This window comes from Cherax quadricarinatus, chromosome 87 (assembly GCF_038502225.1).
Source record: "Cherax quadricarinatus isolate ZL_2023a chromosome 87, ASM3850222v1, whole genome shotgun sequence".
NCBI classification, from domain to species: Eukaryota; Metazoa; Arthropoda; class Malacostraca; order Decapoda; family Parastacidae; genus Cherax; species Cherax quadricarinatus.
Genome location: NC_091378.1, coordinates 17,923,034 through 17,937,327, shown reverse-complemented (window position 1 = coordinate 17,937,327; position 14,294 = coordinate 17,923,034). Strand labels below are relative to the sequence as shown.

Sequence of the window (14,294 nt, the reverse complement as noted above, 5' to 3'; positions counted from 1 at the left end):
CCGCCCTTATCCCTATACGATATTTTTTCAGGTCATTGTGTTACTCACACCTCACACCTATATAATAATGGTGGACATTAAAATCGCCAAATAACAGAAGTGGTTGTGGTAAGGAAGAAACCAGAAATGCAACATCTGGGATAGATAATGGCCGAGAAGGAGAGAGATACAAAGAACAGATTGTATACCATTTATTCAAATGGATGCTGTAGTGTAATGCAGCGAAGTATGAACAAAGAGCTGATGGTATGCAATACCGGTGCATATAAGAAATGCACTTTCATTAAAAGGTTCCATCGGGAAAAGGATCTGATGAATATAAATCATAGCTTGAGATGGGACAGATAACAGTGGAACGTAATTTGGGTTCTTGTAAACAAACACAAACAGGGAAAAACTGGGAGAGCAACACCTGAAGTTCACCCCGGTTACCTCTAAGGCCGCGGATATTCCACTGTAAATAAGCCATGATATGCAAGAGAAAGATACAAGAAATCTGAAGGTAGCGGTATCTGGGGAGTTCGAGGGTTAGAAAAATCTACATGTGGAGGCAGAGGAAAACGTACATGCAGCGAAGGACTGGGACACTGTGAAGAAAGGAGTTGTGCAGATTGAGAAGAGTGAAGAGGAGGAACAGAAGGTGGATCGGTGTCCAGCAATGGTCTAGTCTCCTCAATATATTCAGAGATATCTTCAAGTGTTTCAGAGGACAAGGACGTTGTATGTGGGACGATACTGTAGATGGGAGGAGGAGGGTGAGTAAAGATCAGGGCAACGATGGAATGTACCAAAGTAGGGGGGGGACGAAAGGGTAGAGGGAACTGGAGAAGAAGCGTGGGAGGGGACAGGGAAGGAAGGTACTGTACGAGGAGGATGAAACTCCACACTCGTAACAGAGCCAGTTAGAGGTGAAGAACCAGGTACAGAGACTGGAAAGGAAAAATGTGCAGGTAGAAGATGGGAAGGAGGGGGTAAAGATTTTAACAATGGTAATGTTTTGAACTTCGGAGGAGAGGGGCGACAGGGAGTTGTTGTACAAGGTCTTGTAGACATAGGAACTTGTGAGTGAGAACAGGAAGAGGTGAGAACAGAATGAGGTGACGAGGTAGGGATTAGAATTAGAGACAGGGGCGACTGTGGAAGGGGTAATCACAGAGGAGGCTGCAGAAGTTGGGACCCCAGAGATGGGGGGTCGTTTAGCAACTCGAGAATAAGAAATACTGGGAAGTCTCCCCTGGAGGCATAGATGAGAGAGTGCCATAGCATAAGGAAATCCTTCTGCCTCTTTGCGACAACGGATTTCTCACTCATTTAAGTAAACTTGGCAACGGCGAGAGTAAGATGGGCGAGCCTCATGAAAATTAAGGCAAGAGGGAGGTAGACTACAAGACGTATTGGTACGGTCGTCGGCACCACAGACTGAGCATTCGGCCATTGACCTGCAATATTTCGCTGGATGATCAAAACACCAGCAGTTTCAACACTGTTGCAGTGTAGGGATCACCTTTGAACTTGTAAACGATGTCCCACAGTATAAACCGAGAACGGAAGCTCAGGGCAGTCAAAAGTTAAGTGAGAGCTACAGCGCAAGGGTATCGTCTCTCCCTGCGTGCCAGGAGGACGTAAGTGTCAACTTTGAGGATTGGGAGGTCTTGGAGTTCAAGCTGTTCCAGAATGTCACCGCCACATGTAGAATGATGTAGAATGACAGTACCACTACAAGAATTGGGAGAATGATGTCATTTAATAGTCACAGGAATAGCATCTATGGTTGTAAGGAGAGAAAGATCGCGAGCTTGACTAGCATTCTGTACTGTGACGATGCATGCACTGCTCTTGACAGCATGAAAGGATATATCTCGAGTCTCGACCAACATGGCGTAGGAACACCTTGCTAATACTATGATCGGAAAGATAGTCAGTAGTAGTAGTAGGTAGCAGAGCAAAAAATTTAGTCCACTGTGTGGGTTGAAACATAGGGTGTAAGGGGAGGGAGTGTCGTGCCAGTCTTTTCTGGGCAGAATGAGAAGGAAGCAAAGAAGTATCATCAGGTAATGGTCCGAAAATCGCCGCACCATAGAGGGAGATGCCGGAAGCATGGTCAAAGAAGTGCAGAGGTCAGATGTATCAGAGGAGCATAGGGGATGGGATAGGGGAGGGATGGGGAGAGGAGGAAAGGGATAAGGGAGGATGAGGAGGATGGGATAGGGAAGGGGAGATTGGGGGGTAACTAGGCTCGGTCTGAGGAAGGAGACCAAAAAGATCTAATTCCTCAGACCAAGAGCCTCTTCACCGCTCCAAGTAACTCCCCTTTAAGAGGAATATAATGCAGAGAATCCGCAGTTTAGAAATTAGGAGGTGCGGGATTACCAAAACTATTATCCAGAGGGCTGAGGAGGTGTTGTTGAGGTGATTCGGACATGTAGAGAGGAAAGAAAATAGAATGACTTCGAGAGTGTATAAATCTGTAGTGGAGGGAAGGCGGGGTAGGGGTCGGCCTAGGAAAGGTTGGAGGGGCGGGGTAAAAGAGGTTTTGTGAGAGAGGGGCTTGGACTTCCAGCAAGCATGTGTGAGCGTGTTAGATAGGAGTGAATGGAGGCAAATGGTTTTTAATACTTGACGTGCTGTTGAGTGTGAAGGGATTCAAGGAAGGGATTCAAGGAAACCGGCAGGCCGGACTTGAGTCCTGGAGTTAGGAATTACAGTGCCTGCACACTGAAGGAGGGGTGTTAATATTTCAGTTTTATAGCTGTAGTGTAAACACGCCTCTGGCAAGACATTGATGACGTAAATGATGGTGAAAGTTTTTCTTTTTCGGGCCACCCTGCCTTGGAGGGAGACGGCCGATGTATTAATAAAAAAAGTATTTTCGTCTTTTATATATCAAGATTTATTTCGAGCTTCATTCCAGTGTGTTAGCACCTCACTGTGACTTAGTGGTAGTAAGGTGTATGCTTAAAAACAAGGGCAACACAGTCCCTTGTGTCAAATGTTACACACAAGAGATGTGCAAAGTGAAGTGTTCTTTGATGTATTCACAGCCCCTGAAGTCACCTGTGAATCTTAAAGCTGACTTTCTCTAGAGAGATTTATATATACTTCCAGGTATGCAGAAAATGTCTTTCACAATCACATTTATCGCCTTCTTAACAGAATTAACTTTTTATTTGTCTTCCACTACAGTTATTGGAAGTTTCTTTCGTCCCATTTAGTTACGTCTTTTCTCATGTTTTGTAAAGAGGCTGTATGAGCCAAAACCCTGCGAGAGCAGGTTTTTCTTCTTTTATAACCCCTTGCTAGTAGTATATTGCTGTGTTGGGAAGACACCTTGGTGTGTGGCTCACTGTATATATATATATATATATATATATATATATATATATATATATATATATATATATATATATATATATATATATATATATATATACACACACACACCAGATAGCCTTCTATAGTTCCTGCCAATGGGCCTGGCACCTGGCCTGCCTCCTAATTCTCATATGTACAAGGTATACAGGCCTAGCTGACATCAGTGACATACTGCTATATAGAAAGTCCCTTGTTATGCAGAACATTTAGGGCAAATTAGGTCAGTTTTGTCCCAGGATGCGACCCATACCAGTCCACTAACACCCAGGTACCCATTTTACTGATGGTGAATATAGACAACCGATGTAAAGGAACACGCCCAATGTTTCTACCCTCGCCGGGAATCGAACCCGGACACCTCGCCGTGTGATGACTTCGTACATTTCATTGGTGAACATTCACCCAGCATAACACGAAATGACCTCCAGGTCTACTCTTCAACCCTGCTCATCTATTTTAGGTAAATAAGCTAGTAGTTCGCAATACACACATGAAAACTGCAGGTACCACTGTAATGTATTACAAAGGAACATACAACCATGGGAGTATGACGCCACCGTACAATTGTAATGTATAACATAGCAACTTATCCAAAACAAGGGCGGTATTGTTGAGAGATACTACCACGCTGCGGATAGTAAACTATTATACACTGTTAGACATGACAATGGTACAGTCACTTCAGTCACCAGCCAGTAGACTCTGAGTATGCTTGAGGGTAGGAGTGATATGCCGTGTATAACACAGTAACATACTGTCTATAGCATGGTATTCAAGAGACCAGTGCTGGAGTGGAGGTAGTGGTGGCTCGTGGTCTGGCAGCAAAAAATCTCGGTTCACACAGTGAGTGTCCGGGTTCGATTCCCGGCGAGGGTAGAAACATTGGGCGTGTTTCCTTACACCGGTTGTCTATGTTCACCCCATCAGTAAAGTGGGTACCTGGGTGTTAGTGGACTGGTGTGGGTCGCATCCTGGGACAAAACTGATCTAATTTGCGGGAAATGTTCTGCATAACAAGTGGCTTTATATATAGTAGTATGTCAATGATGTCTGCTATGGTCTGTACATGTTTGTACATGTCAGCTATGGTCTGCACATGCTTGTACATGTAGCTATGGTCTGTACATGTTTGTACATGTCAGCTATGGTCTGTACATGTTTGTACATGTCAGCTATGGTCTGTACATGTTTGTACATGTCAGCTATGGTCTGTACATGTTTGTACATGTCAGCTATGGTCTGTACATGGTTTGTACATGTACTTGTAGAAATGACGATATAAGAGTTTAAGAGTAAGTTACCACCCACAGCATGGTAGTCTGGTGGCCGCTGGATGGAGTGACGGTACCGTGGTAATGTATGACGTCCGGTCATCTACCTGTCCAGTGATCATACCATCCAGCACCACGGCCGGCAAACACTTCCTTCCAGTGGTACAGGTGAGGTCATATTAACACTGTTAATTCTTCACGAAAGACACTTCATCTCTTTTCACTCACTGGATCAACAGGTTCACCCCTTTACCATAATAATTAATAATTAATAAATGCATTATACAAATGATGTTTAATGTAACATTGTATATCTAACATTGTCCTTCTAACAATATACACCATTGTACATCTCACATTGCACAACTAATGTTGTACCACTTACATTGTACTTTTCAGTGCATCCCTATCAAAGTAGGTATAACATTCTACATCTAACATTATATGTACAAGATTGTACACCTTTGTATACAAAACATTGTACACACCATACATATAATACATCTATCATTCTTCACTTAACATTGTATACTTTGGATACCTGATGTAATATACTTCACCTAATACACATTTAATACTATACACTTATCATTGTACATCTAGCAATATACACAAAACATTATATATACATTATGCTACTCATAATACTGTACACCGATCATATAAGAATTTTTCTCGTATATGTAAAAAGGACACTTATTAGACACGACATATTTTGTCGTGTCTAATAAGCCGAACCTTCGCAGGTTGGGCGTATTAGACACGACAAAATATGTATTTACAAACACTAATCTCAGGTCGCTGGAGACTCGAACCTACTAATCTTGGAGCAAGATATGCAGTGGTCTACCACTGTACCACACTGGTCCATTACCTTGGCTCCCACTTCAAGCTAGACGCAGTGTGACTGTAAATGGTCCAAGTCGGACCGAAGAGTCGTCGTGGGCTCCTCTATGTGCGGGTTTTGTGTCGTTCAAGTCACGGTATTGTACCTTTTGTTATTTAACGCTAGACGTTTCGGTCCAGCCAGCATTCAGGCAGGCAGTGTTAAGCTTGTCATCTCATCCCCTGCGTGCATCGACCGACCAGATATTTTTACATTGCTCGCAGAAAACACGAAATATTCACAAAACTAATCTCAGGCCGACAGAGACTTTATATACGTCTTACCGTATAGGTAAAACTGGTCAGTTAGCAAGATTATTATAATCAAAGAAAGCAATAAACCGACAAGGGTCATGCAGCACTGCAGGGCAGAAAATAGTGTTGGGGCTATAAACAACTAGGTGGAGAGGGGATCAGAGGTGAGGGCAGAAAAGGGCTACATACACAAATAACCCGCACATAGAAGAGAGGAGCTTACGACGACGTTTCGGTCCGATTTGGACCATTTACAAAGTCACACTAACCAGAAGTGGCGCAGGACGGCTATATATAGGCAGGAAGAGGTAGTGGTGGTAGTAGTAGTAGTGGCAGCAGCAGCAGCAGTAGTAGTAGTAGTAGTAGTAGTAGTACTAGTAGTAGTAGTAGTAGTACTAGTAGTAGTAGTAGTAGTAGTAGTAGTAGTAGTAGTAGTAGTAGTAGTAGTAGTAGTAGTGGTGGTGGTGGTGGTAGCAGTAGTAGTAGTAAATTAAGGAGGAGGAGCCAGTCAAATACAATGAAAGGACCTGCCTAGTATGGGCCAACAGGCCTACTGCAGTGTTCCTCCTTTCTTATGTTCTTATGTTCTTAATGAAAGGGGAGCACTGCAGGGGAGCTAGGTGCCCACAAGGGAGCTAGGTGCCCACAAGGGAGCTAGGTGCCCACAAGGGAGCTAGGTGCCCACAAGGGAGCTAGGTGCCCACAAGGGAGCTAGGTGCCCACAAGGGAGCTTGGTGCCCACAAGGGAGCTAGGTGCCCACAAGGGAGCTAGGTGCCCACAAGGGAGCTAGGTGCCCACAAGGGAGCTAGGTGCCCACAAGGGAGCTAGGTGCCCACAAGGGAGCTAGGTGCCCACAAGGGAGCTAGGTGCCCACAAGGGAGCTAGGTGCTCACAAGGGAGCTAGGTGCCCACAAGGGAGCTAGGTGCCCACAAGGGAGCTAGGTGCCCACAAGGGAGCTAGGTGCCCACAAGGGAGCTAGGTGCCCACAAGGGAGCTAGGTGCCCACAAGGGAGCTAGGTGCCCGCAAGGGAGCTAGGTGCCCGCAAGAGAGCTAGGTGCCCACAAGGGAGCTAGGTGCCCACAAGGGAGCTAGGTGCCCGCAAGGGAGCTAGGTGCCCGCAAGGGAGCTAGGTGCCCACAAGGGAGCTAGGTGCCCACAGAGGGAGAGCAAGTGCACAGAGGTGGGGGGAGGGGAAGTAATGAAATAAATAATGAAGGAACAGAAACGCAAGACAGAAGAAGGACAACCCAGAAAAGAAAAAGGGAAAGAGGAAAGGGGAAGAGGGAGAAGAAAAAATGAGAAATCAGGTTAAGTCACGGGTGTTCTGATGTTTGGAGCATTTTACAATGTGGTGGGAGAGGAAGGCATCTACAGAGACGAAGCCAGGACTAATATTCATACAAGGAAAGTTGTGTATTAGGGAGGATTCAACCAGACGGCGACTGTTAAAGTTGGAAGTAGGGAAGACAGTTTTAGCAGAAGACCAGTCAATAGGATGACTGTGATCTCTGACGTGACAGAAAAGAGCATTATTAGTGTCGGCAAGCTAAGGGCTGTGTGTCAAAGTTCGTATAGTAAAGCAGTGGCTGACAGTCAGAAAGTGACTGCAAGTTGAAGGTAGGGCCATCTGCAAGAAGGAAAGGTAAGGTAAGAGTGGCAGGGCGGCGGCGAGCTCGCTGGTAAACCAGACAATCTACAAGAAAGTGAAGAACCGAAAAAGGGACCCGACAAACCACACAAAGAGGAATAGGGTGTCATTCCATGAGATACCCATGGGTAAGGCGGGTATGGCCGATGCGCAGACGGGAGAGTGCAGTCTTCCGAGTATGCCAACGGTGGTAAAATAGCCACAAACCTAAAAGCGGTTTAACAGATTGCAATTTGTTATGGTGCATCTCCGACCACCGTTGTTGCCAATGACTGCGAAGGTGGGCAAAGATAACTGGAAAATTATTCCTGAACGGAATGTCTCTATAGGAACATTAAAATGGTATAAAATACCGACAGGTTGTTAGGTAAGACACATATGCAACAGTTATGTATATTTATTATGAAACGTTTCGCCTACACAGTAGGCTTCTTCAGTCAAGTACAGAAAAGTTGATAGAAGCAGAAGATACTTGAAGACGATGTAATCAGTCCATCATCCTTAAAGTTTTGAGGTGGTCAGTCCCTCAGTCTGGAGAAGAGCATTGTTCCATAGTATGAAACAATATGGAGAAGAAGTGACAGGATGGAGCTTTTAATAGCGCCAAGAGGTGAGACGTAGGCCACTAGGAGAGGTAAGAACTCAGATGTTGAGAGGTCAGGTCCCTCTCAAATCCAGCCCCTCTCACTAGTGGAAGTTGTCGAAGTTGATTGCAGGTCTGTACCAAGATACCCTTGTGTTGCAGTGTCTGACAGATTGAACATTAAAATGATATAAAACACCGACAGGGACCTGACCTCTCAACATCTGAGTTCTTACCTCTCCTAGTGGCCTACGTCTCACCTCTTGGCGCTATAAAAAGCTCCATCCTGTCACTTCTTCTCCATATTGTTTCATACTATGGAACAATGCTCTTCTCCAGACTGAGGGACTGACCACCTCAAAACTTTAAGGGTGATGGACTGATTACATCGTCTTCAAGTATCTTCTGCTTCTATCAACTTTTCTGTACTTGACTGAAGAAGCCTACTGTGTAGGCGAAACGTTTCATAATAAAGATACCTAACTGTTGCATATGTGTCGTCTCTATAGGAAGCTGGAAGATCATGTACCACTGACCGCGCAGCAGCATCCGCCTGTTCATTGCCCTGCACATCAATGTGTCCAAGGACCCAACAAGAAAATGGTCTTTGTAGATGAATGGTTCAGAGAACCGACATGTTGATAAATTAGACACATGTGCAACTCTTGGGTATCTTTATTGAGGAAACGTTTCGCCACACAGTGGCTTCATCAGTCCATACAAAGGAGAATCTTGAAGAACAGGAGGAGAATGAGGTAATCAGTCCCTCAACCTTGAGTCGATGTGGTCAGTCCATCAATCTTGAATAGAATACGGCATACGTGCGGAGAAGGAGCTTATAAACCGTAGGCAGGAGAGGTGCAGCAGTCATAGGTGGTATGGACTGATAAAGTCACTGTGTGGCGAAACGTTTCCTCAATAAAGATACCCAAGAGTTGCACATGTGTCTAATTTATCAGAAAATGGTCTTGCTTTTGCTAGCTACACGCTCAACCATAGTTGAATACGAAGGACCAATGGATGAGGGGAATCAAATTGTTTAATGACTAGTAAAGCGCTGAGGGAATCTGAAATGACCACAAACGTCGAAGGAGATATATATGTAATACGGAGAAGCGTTATGAGGATGGCATACAACTCGAAAAGAATTTAGTCGAGGTGGTGTTGTCCGTATCCAGGTACCATCATTAACATATTCTTCCACTACTAGACTTGTGCTGTGCTTAGATATCGTGTCCTGGTAGTTGTCATGATATTACCAGGCACAAGTACGTGTAAAAAGAGACCTATGTTAAAAACACTCGTGTGAATTACATTATTTTACGTGTTACAAAGAATTATACATTACCTAAACTCAGCAATGAGGACCAGTAACGCCAGTATGAGTTACAACGTCTCAAGTTTGAGTTACAGCATTTCTGATTTTAATTCTGACTGCTACGACTTGCAAGATTCAGAGAATCTGAAATGAGCTTCAGAGATTTGTGTGTAAATTACTGGGAGTCACTCATGCCTGCAGGAAGAGTGGCGGTTCAGGACGACTTCCCATCCTCATTATTCCCAACAAACTGGCCAAGTTTACCTCTAACCATTATGCTTATGAACTCTGTGTTATGTTACCAACAAGATCCTGTCTCTTGTTAAAGTTGCTATGATAGTCTGATTGCGGCTTCCTTCTGGATAATTGTCTAACTTACCCAGGTTGCTGCACCTGTTTGTATTTTCTTCTTTAGTTACTCTAGTCACAACTAACTCATAAGAACATAAGAAAGGAGGAACACTGCAGCAGGCCCGTTGGCCCATACTAGGCAGGTCCTTTACAATTCATCCCACTAACAAAACACTTGACCAACCCAATTTTCAATGCCACCCAAGAAATAAGCTCTGATGTGAAAGTCCCACTCAAATTAAACCCCTCCCACTCATGTACTTATCCAACCTAAATTTGAAACTACCCAAAGTCCTAGCCTCATTAACCCAACTAGGTAGACTGTTCCACTCATCAACTACCCTATTTCCAAACCAATACTTGGTTTAGAAAGACATGTAAGCAAACAACATAACATATTTATTAGAAAACGTTTCGGTCCTGGGACCTTGATCAAGGTCCCAGGACCGAAACGTTTTCTAATAAATATGTTATAGTGTTTGCTTACGTGTCTTTCTAAACCAACTTGTCGGTATTTGAACATTAAAATGGTATAAAATACCGACAGGTTGTTAGGTAAGACACATATGCAACAGTTAGGTATCTTTATTTCGAAACGTTTCGCCTACACAGTAGGCTTCTTCTATCAACTTTTCTGTACTCGACTGAAGAAGCCTACTGTGTAGGCGAAACGTTTCGAAATAAAGATACCTAACTGTTGCATATGTGTCTTACCTAACAGTTAGGTATGGTATAAACCTTGGTAATAAATACCGACAAGTTGGTTTAGAAAGACACGTAAGCAAACACTATAACATATTTATTAGAAAACGTTTCGGTCCTGGGACCTTGATCACTTCTGAAGTGATCAAGGTCCCAGGACCGAAACGTTTTCTAATAAATATGTCATAGTGTTTGCTTACGTGTCTTTCTAAACCAACAGTTAGGTATCTTTATTTCGATACCTAACTGTTGCATATGTGTCTTACCTTGTCGGTATTTATTACCAAGGTTTATACCAAACCAATACTTTCCTATGTCCTTTCTAAATCTAAACTTATCTAATTTAAATCCATTACTGCGGGTTCTCTCTTGGAGAGACATCCTCAAGACCTTGTTAATATCCCCTTTATTAATACCTATCTTCCACTTATACACTTCGATCAGGTCTCCCCTCATTCTTCGTCTAACAAGTGAATGTAACTTAAGAGTCTTCAATCTTTCTTCATAAGGAAGATTTCTAATGCTATGTATTAATTTAGTCATCCTACGCTGAATGTTTTCTAACGAATTTATGTCCATTCTGTAATATGGAGACCAGAACTGAGCTGCATAATCTAGGTGAGGCCTTACTAATGATGTATAAAGCTGCAGTATGACCTCTGGACTTCTGTTGCTTACACTTCTTGATATAAATCCCAGTAATCTATTTGCCTTATTACGTACGCTTAGGCACTGCTGTCTTGGTTTAAAGTTACTGCTCACCATACCTGGAGTTTACCTGGAGAGAGTTCCGGGGGTCAACGCCCCCGCGGCCCGGTCTGTGACCAGGCCTCCTGGTGGATCAGAGCCTGATCAACCAGGCTGTTGCTGCTGGCTGCACGCAAACCAACGTACGAGCCACAGCCCGGCTGGTCAGGAACCGACTTCAGGTGCTTGTCCAGTGCCAGCTTGAAGACTGCCAGGGGTCTGTTGGTAATCCCCCTTATGTATGCTGGGAGGCAGTTGAACAGTCTCGGGCCCCTGACACTTATTGTATGGTCTCTTAACGTGCTAGTGACACCCCTGCTTTTCATTGGGGGGATGTTGCATCGTCTGCCAAGTCTTTTGCTTTCGTAGCGAGTGATTTTCGTGTGCAAGTTTGGTACTAGTCCCTCTAGGATTTTCCAGGTGTATATAATCATGTATCTCTCCCGCCTGCATTCCAGGGAATACAGGTTTAGGAACCTCAAGCGCTCCCAGTAATTGAGGTGTTTTATCTCCGTTATGCGCGCCGTGAAGGTTCTCTGTACATTTTCTAGGTCAGCAATTTCACATGCCTTGAAAGGTGATGTTGGTGTGCAGCAATATTCCAGACTAGATAGAACAAGTGACCTGAAGAGTGCCATCATGGGCTTGGCCTCCCTAGTTTTGAAGGTTCTCATTATCCATCCTGTCATTTTTCTAGCAGATGCGATTGATGCAATGTTATGGTCCTTGAAGGTGAGATCCTCCGACATGATCACCCCAAGGTCTTTGACGTTGGTGTTTCGCTCTATTTTTTGGCCAGAATTTGTTTTGTACTCTGATGAAGATTTAATTTCCTCGTGTTTACCATATCTGAGTAATTGAAATTTCTCATCGTTGAACTTCATATTGTTTTCTGCAGCCCACTGAAAGATTTGGTTGATGTCTGCCTGGAGCCTTGCAGTGTCTGCAATGGAAGACACTGTCATGCAGATTCGGGTGTCATCTGCAAAGGAAGACACGGTGCTGTGGCTGATATCCTTGTCTATGTCGGATATGAGGATGAGGAACAAGATGGGAGCGAGTACTGTGCCTTGTGGAACAGAGCTTTTCACCGTAGCTGCCTCGGACTTTGCTCTGTTGACGACTACTCTCTGTGTTCTGTTAGTGAGGAAGTTATAGATCCATCGACCGACTTTTCCTGTTATTCCTTTAGCACGCATTTTGTGCGCTATTACGCCATGGTCACACTTGTCGAAGGCTTTTGCAAAGTCTGTATATATTACATCTGCATTCTTTTTGTCTTCTAGTGCATCTAGGACCTTGTCGTAGTGATCCAATAGTTGAGACAGACAGGAGCGACCTGTTCTAAACCCAGGTTGCCCTGGGTTGTGTAACTGATGGGTTTCTAGATGGGTGGTGATCTTGCTTCTTAGGACCCTTTCAAAGATTTTTATGATATGGGATGTTAGTGCTATCGGTCTGTAGTTCTATGCTGTTGCTTTACTGCCCCCTTTGTGGAGTGGGGCTATGTCTGTTGTTTTTAGTAACTGTGGGACGACCCCCGTGTCCATGCTCCCTCTCCATAGGATGGAAAAGGCTCGTGATAGGGGCTTCTTGCAGTTCTTGATGAACACGGAGTTCCATGAGTCTGGCCCTGGGGCAGAGTGCATGGGCATGTCATTTACAGCCTGTTCGAAGTCATTTGGCGTCAGGATAACATCGGATAGGCTTGTGTTAATCAAATTTTGTGGCTCTCTCATAAAAAATTCATTTTGATCTTCGACTCTCAGTCTGGTTAGCGGCTTGCTAAAAACTGAGTCATATTGGGACTTAAGTAGCTCACTCATTTCCTTGCTGTCATCTGTGTAGGACCCATCTTGTTTAAGTAGGGGCCCAATACTGGACGTTGTTCTCGACTTTGATTTGGCATAGGAGAAGAAATACTTTGGGTTTCTTTCGATTTCATTTATGGCTTTTAGTTCTTCCCGCGATTCCTGACTCCTATAAGGTTCCTTTAGCTTAAGTTCGATGCTTGCTATTTCTCTGACCAGTGTCTCCCTACGCTTTTCAGATATATTGACCTCTTTTAGCCGCTCTGTTATTCTTTTCCGTCGCCTGTAAAGGGAGCACCTGTCTCTTTCTATTTTACATCTACTCCTCCTCTTTCTTAGAGGAATAAGCCTTGTACATACATCGAGTGCCACCAAGTTAATCTGTTCTAGGCATAAGTTGGGGTCTGTGTTGCTTAGTATATCTTCCCAGCTTATGTTTCACTTTATGTTTTTGTTATTGAAGTTGAATTTGGTGAATGCTCCCTCGTGACTAGTCTCATTATGTCGGTCTGGGGCTCCACTCATACATGTCTGAACCTCAATTATGTTGTGATCTGAGTATATTGTTTTTGATATGGCGACATTTCTTATCAGATCATCATTGTTAGTGAAGATGAGGTCTAGTGTATTCTCCAGTCTAGTAGGCTCTATTATTTGTTGGTTTAAATTGAATTTTGTGCAGAGATTTAAAAGCTCGTGTGAGTGTGAGTTTTCATCAGAGCTGCCTCCTGGTGTTATTACTGCAACAATATTATTTGCTATATTCCTCCATTTTAGGTGCCTTAAGTTGAAATCCCCCAGGAGCAAGATGTTGGGTGCAGGAGCTGGAAGATTTTCCAGACAGTGGTCAATTTTTAACAGCTGTTCCTGGAATTGCTGGGATGTTGCATCCGGAGGCTTGTAGACTACCACAATGACTATGTTTTGGTTCTCGACCTTTACTGCTAAAACTTCCACTACATCATTTGAGGCATTAAGCAGTTCTGTGCAAACAAGTGACTCTGCAATGTACAGGCCAAACCCCCACTTTTGCCTGTTCACTCTGTCACATCTGTATAGGTTGTAACCTGGGATCCATATTTCGTTGTCCAAGTGATCCTTTATGTGGGTTTCAGTGAAAGCCGCGAACATTGCCTTTGCCTCTGCAAGCAGTCCACGGATGAAAGGTATTTTGTTGTTTGTTGCTGGCTTTAGACCCTCTATATTTGCAAAGAAGAATGTCATCGGACTGGTGGTATTGTTGGTACTGGGGGGGGGGGGGTTTTTTTTCCGGCATTAGTATCTGTATCTGTTGGTTTGGAGTGGAGGCCATCGACTGTGGTTCCACTCCAAGAATGACTGGATTTGG

At 44.0% G+C, this 14,294-nt stretch overlaps 1 protein-coding gene across 1 annotated transcript in view; it reads left to right on the top strand.

Annotated features, from left to right (window-relative positions):
- Positions 1-14,294, top strand: part of LOC128703745 (dynein axonemal intermediate chain 1-like) — a 93,095-nt gene that overhangs the window by 42,240 nt on the left and 36,561 nt on the right. Inside the window, exon 8 of the mRNA XM_070103780.1 lies at positions 4,683-4,811. Coding sequence (XP_069959881.1) covers positions 4,683-4,811 — 129 coding nt within the window. The remainder of the gene's footprint in view (positions 1-4,682; positions 4,812-14,294) is intronic.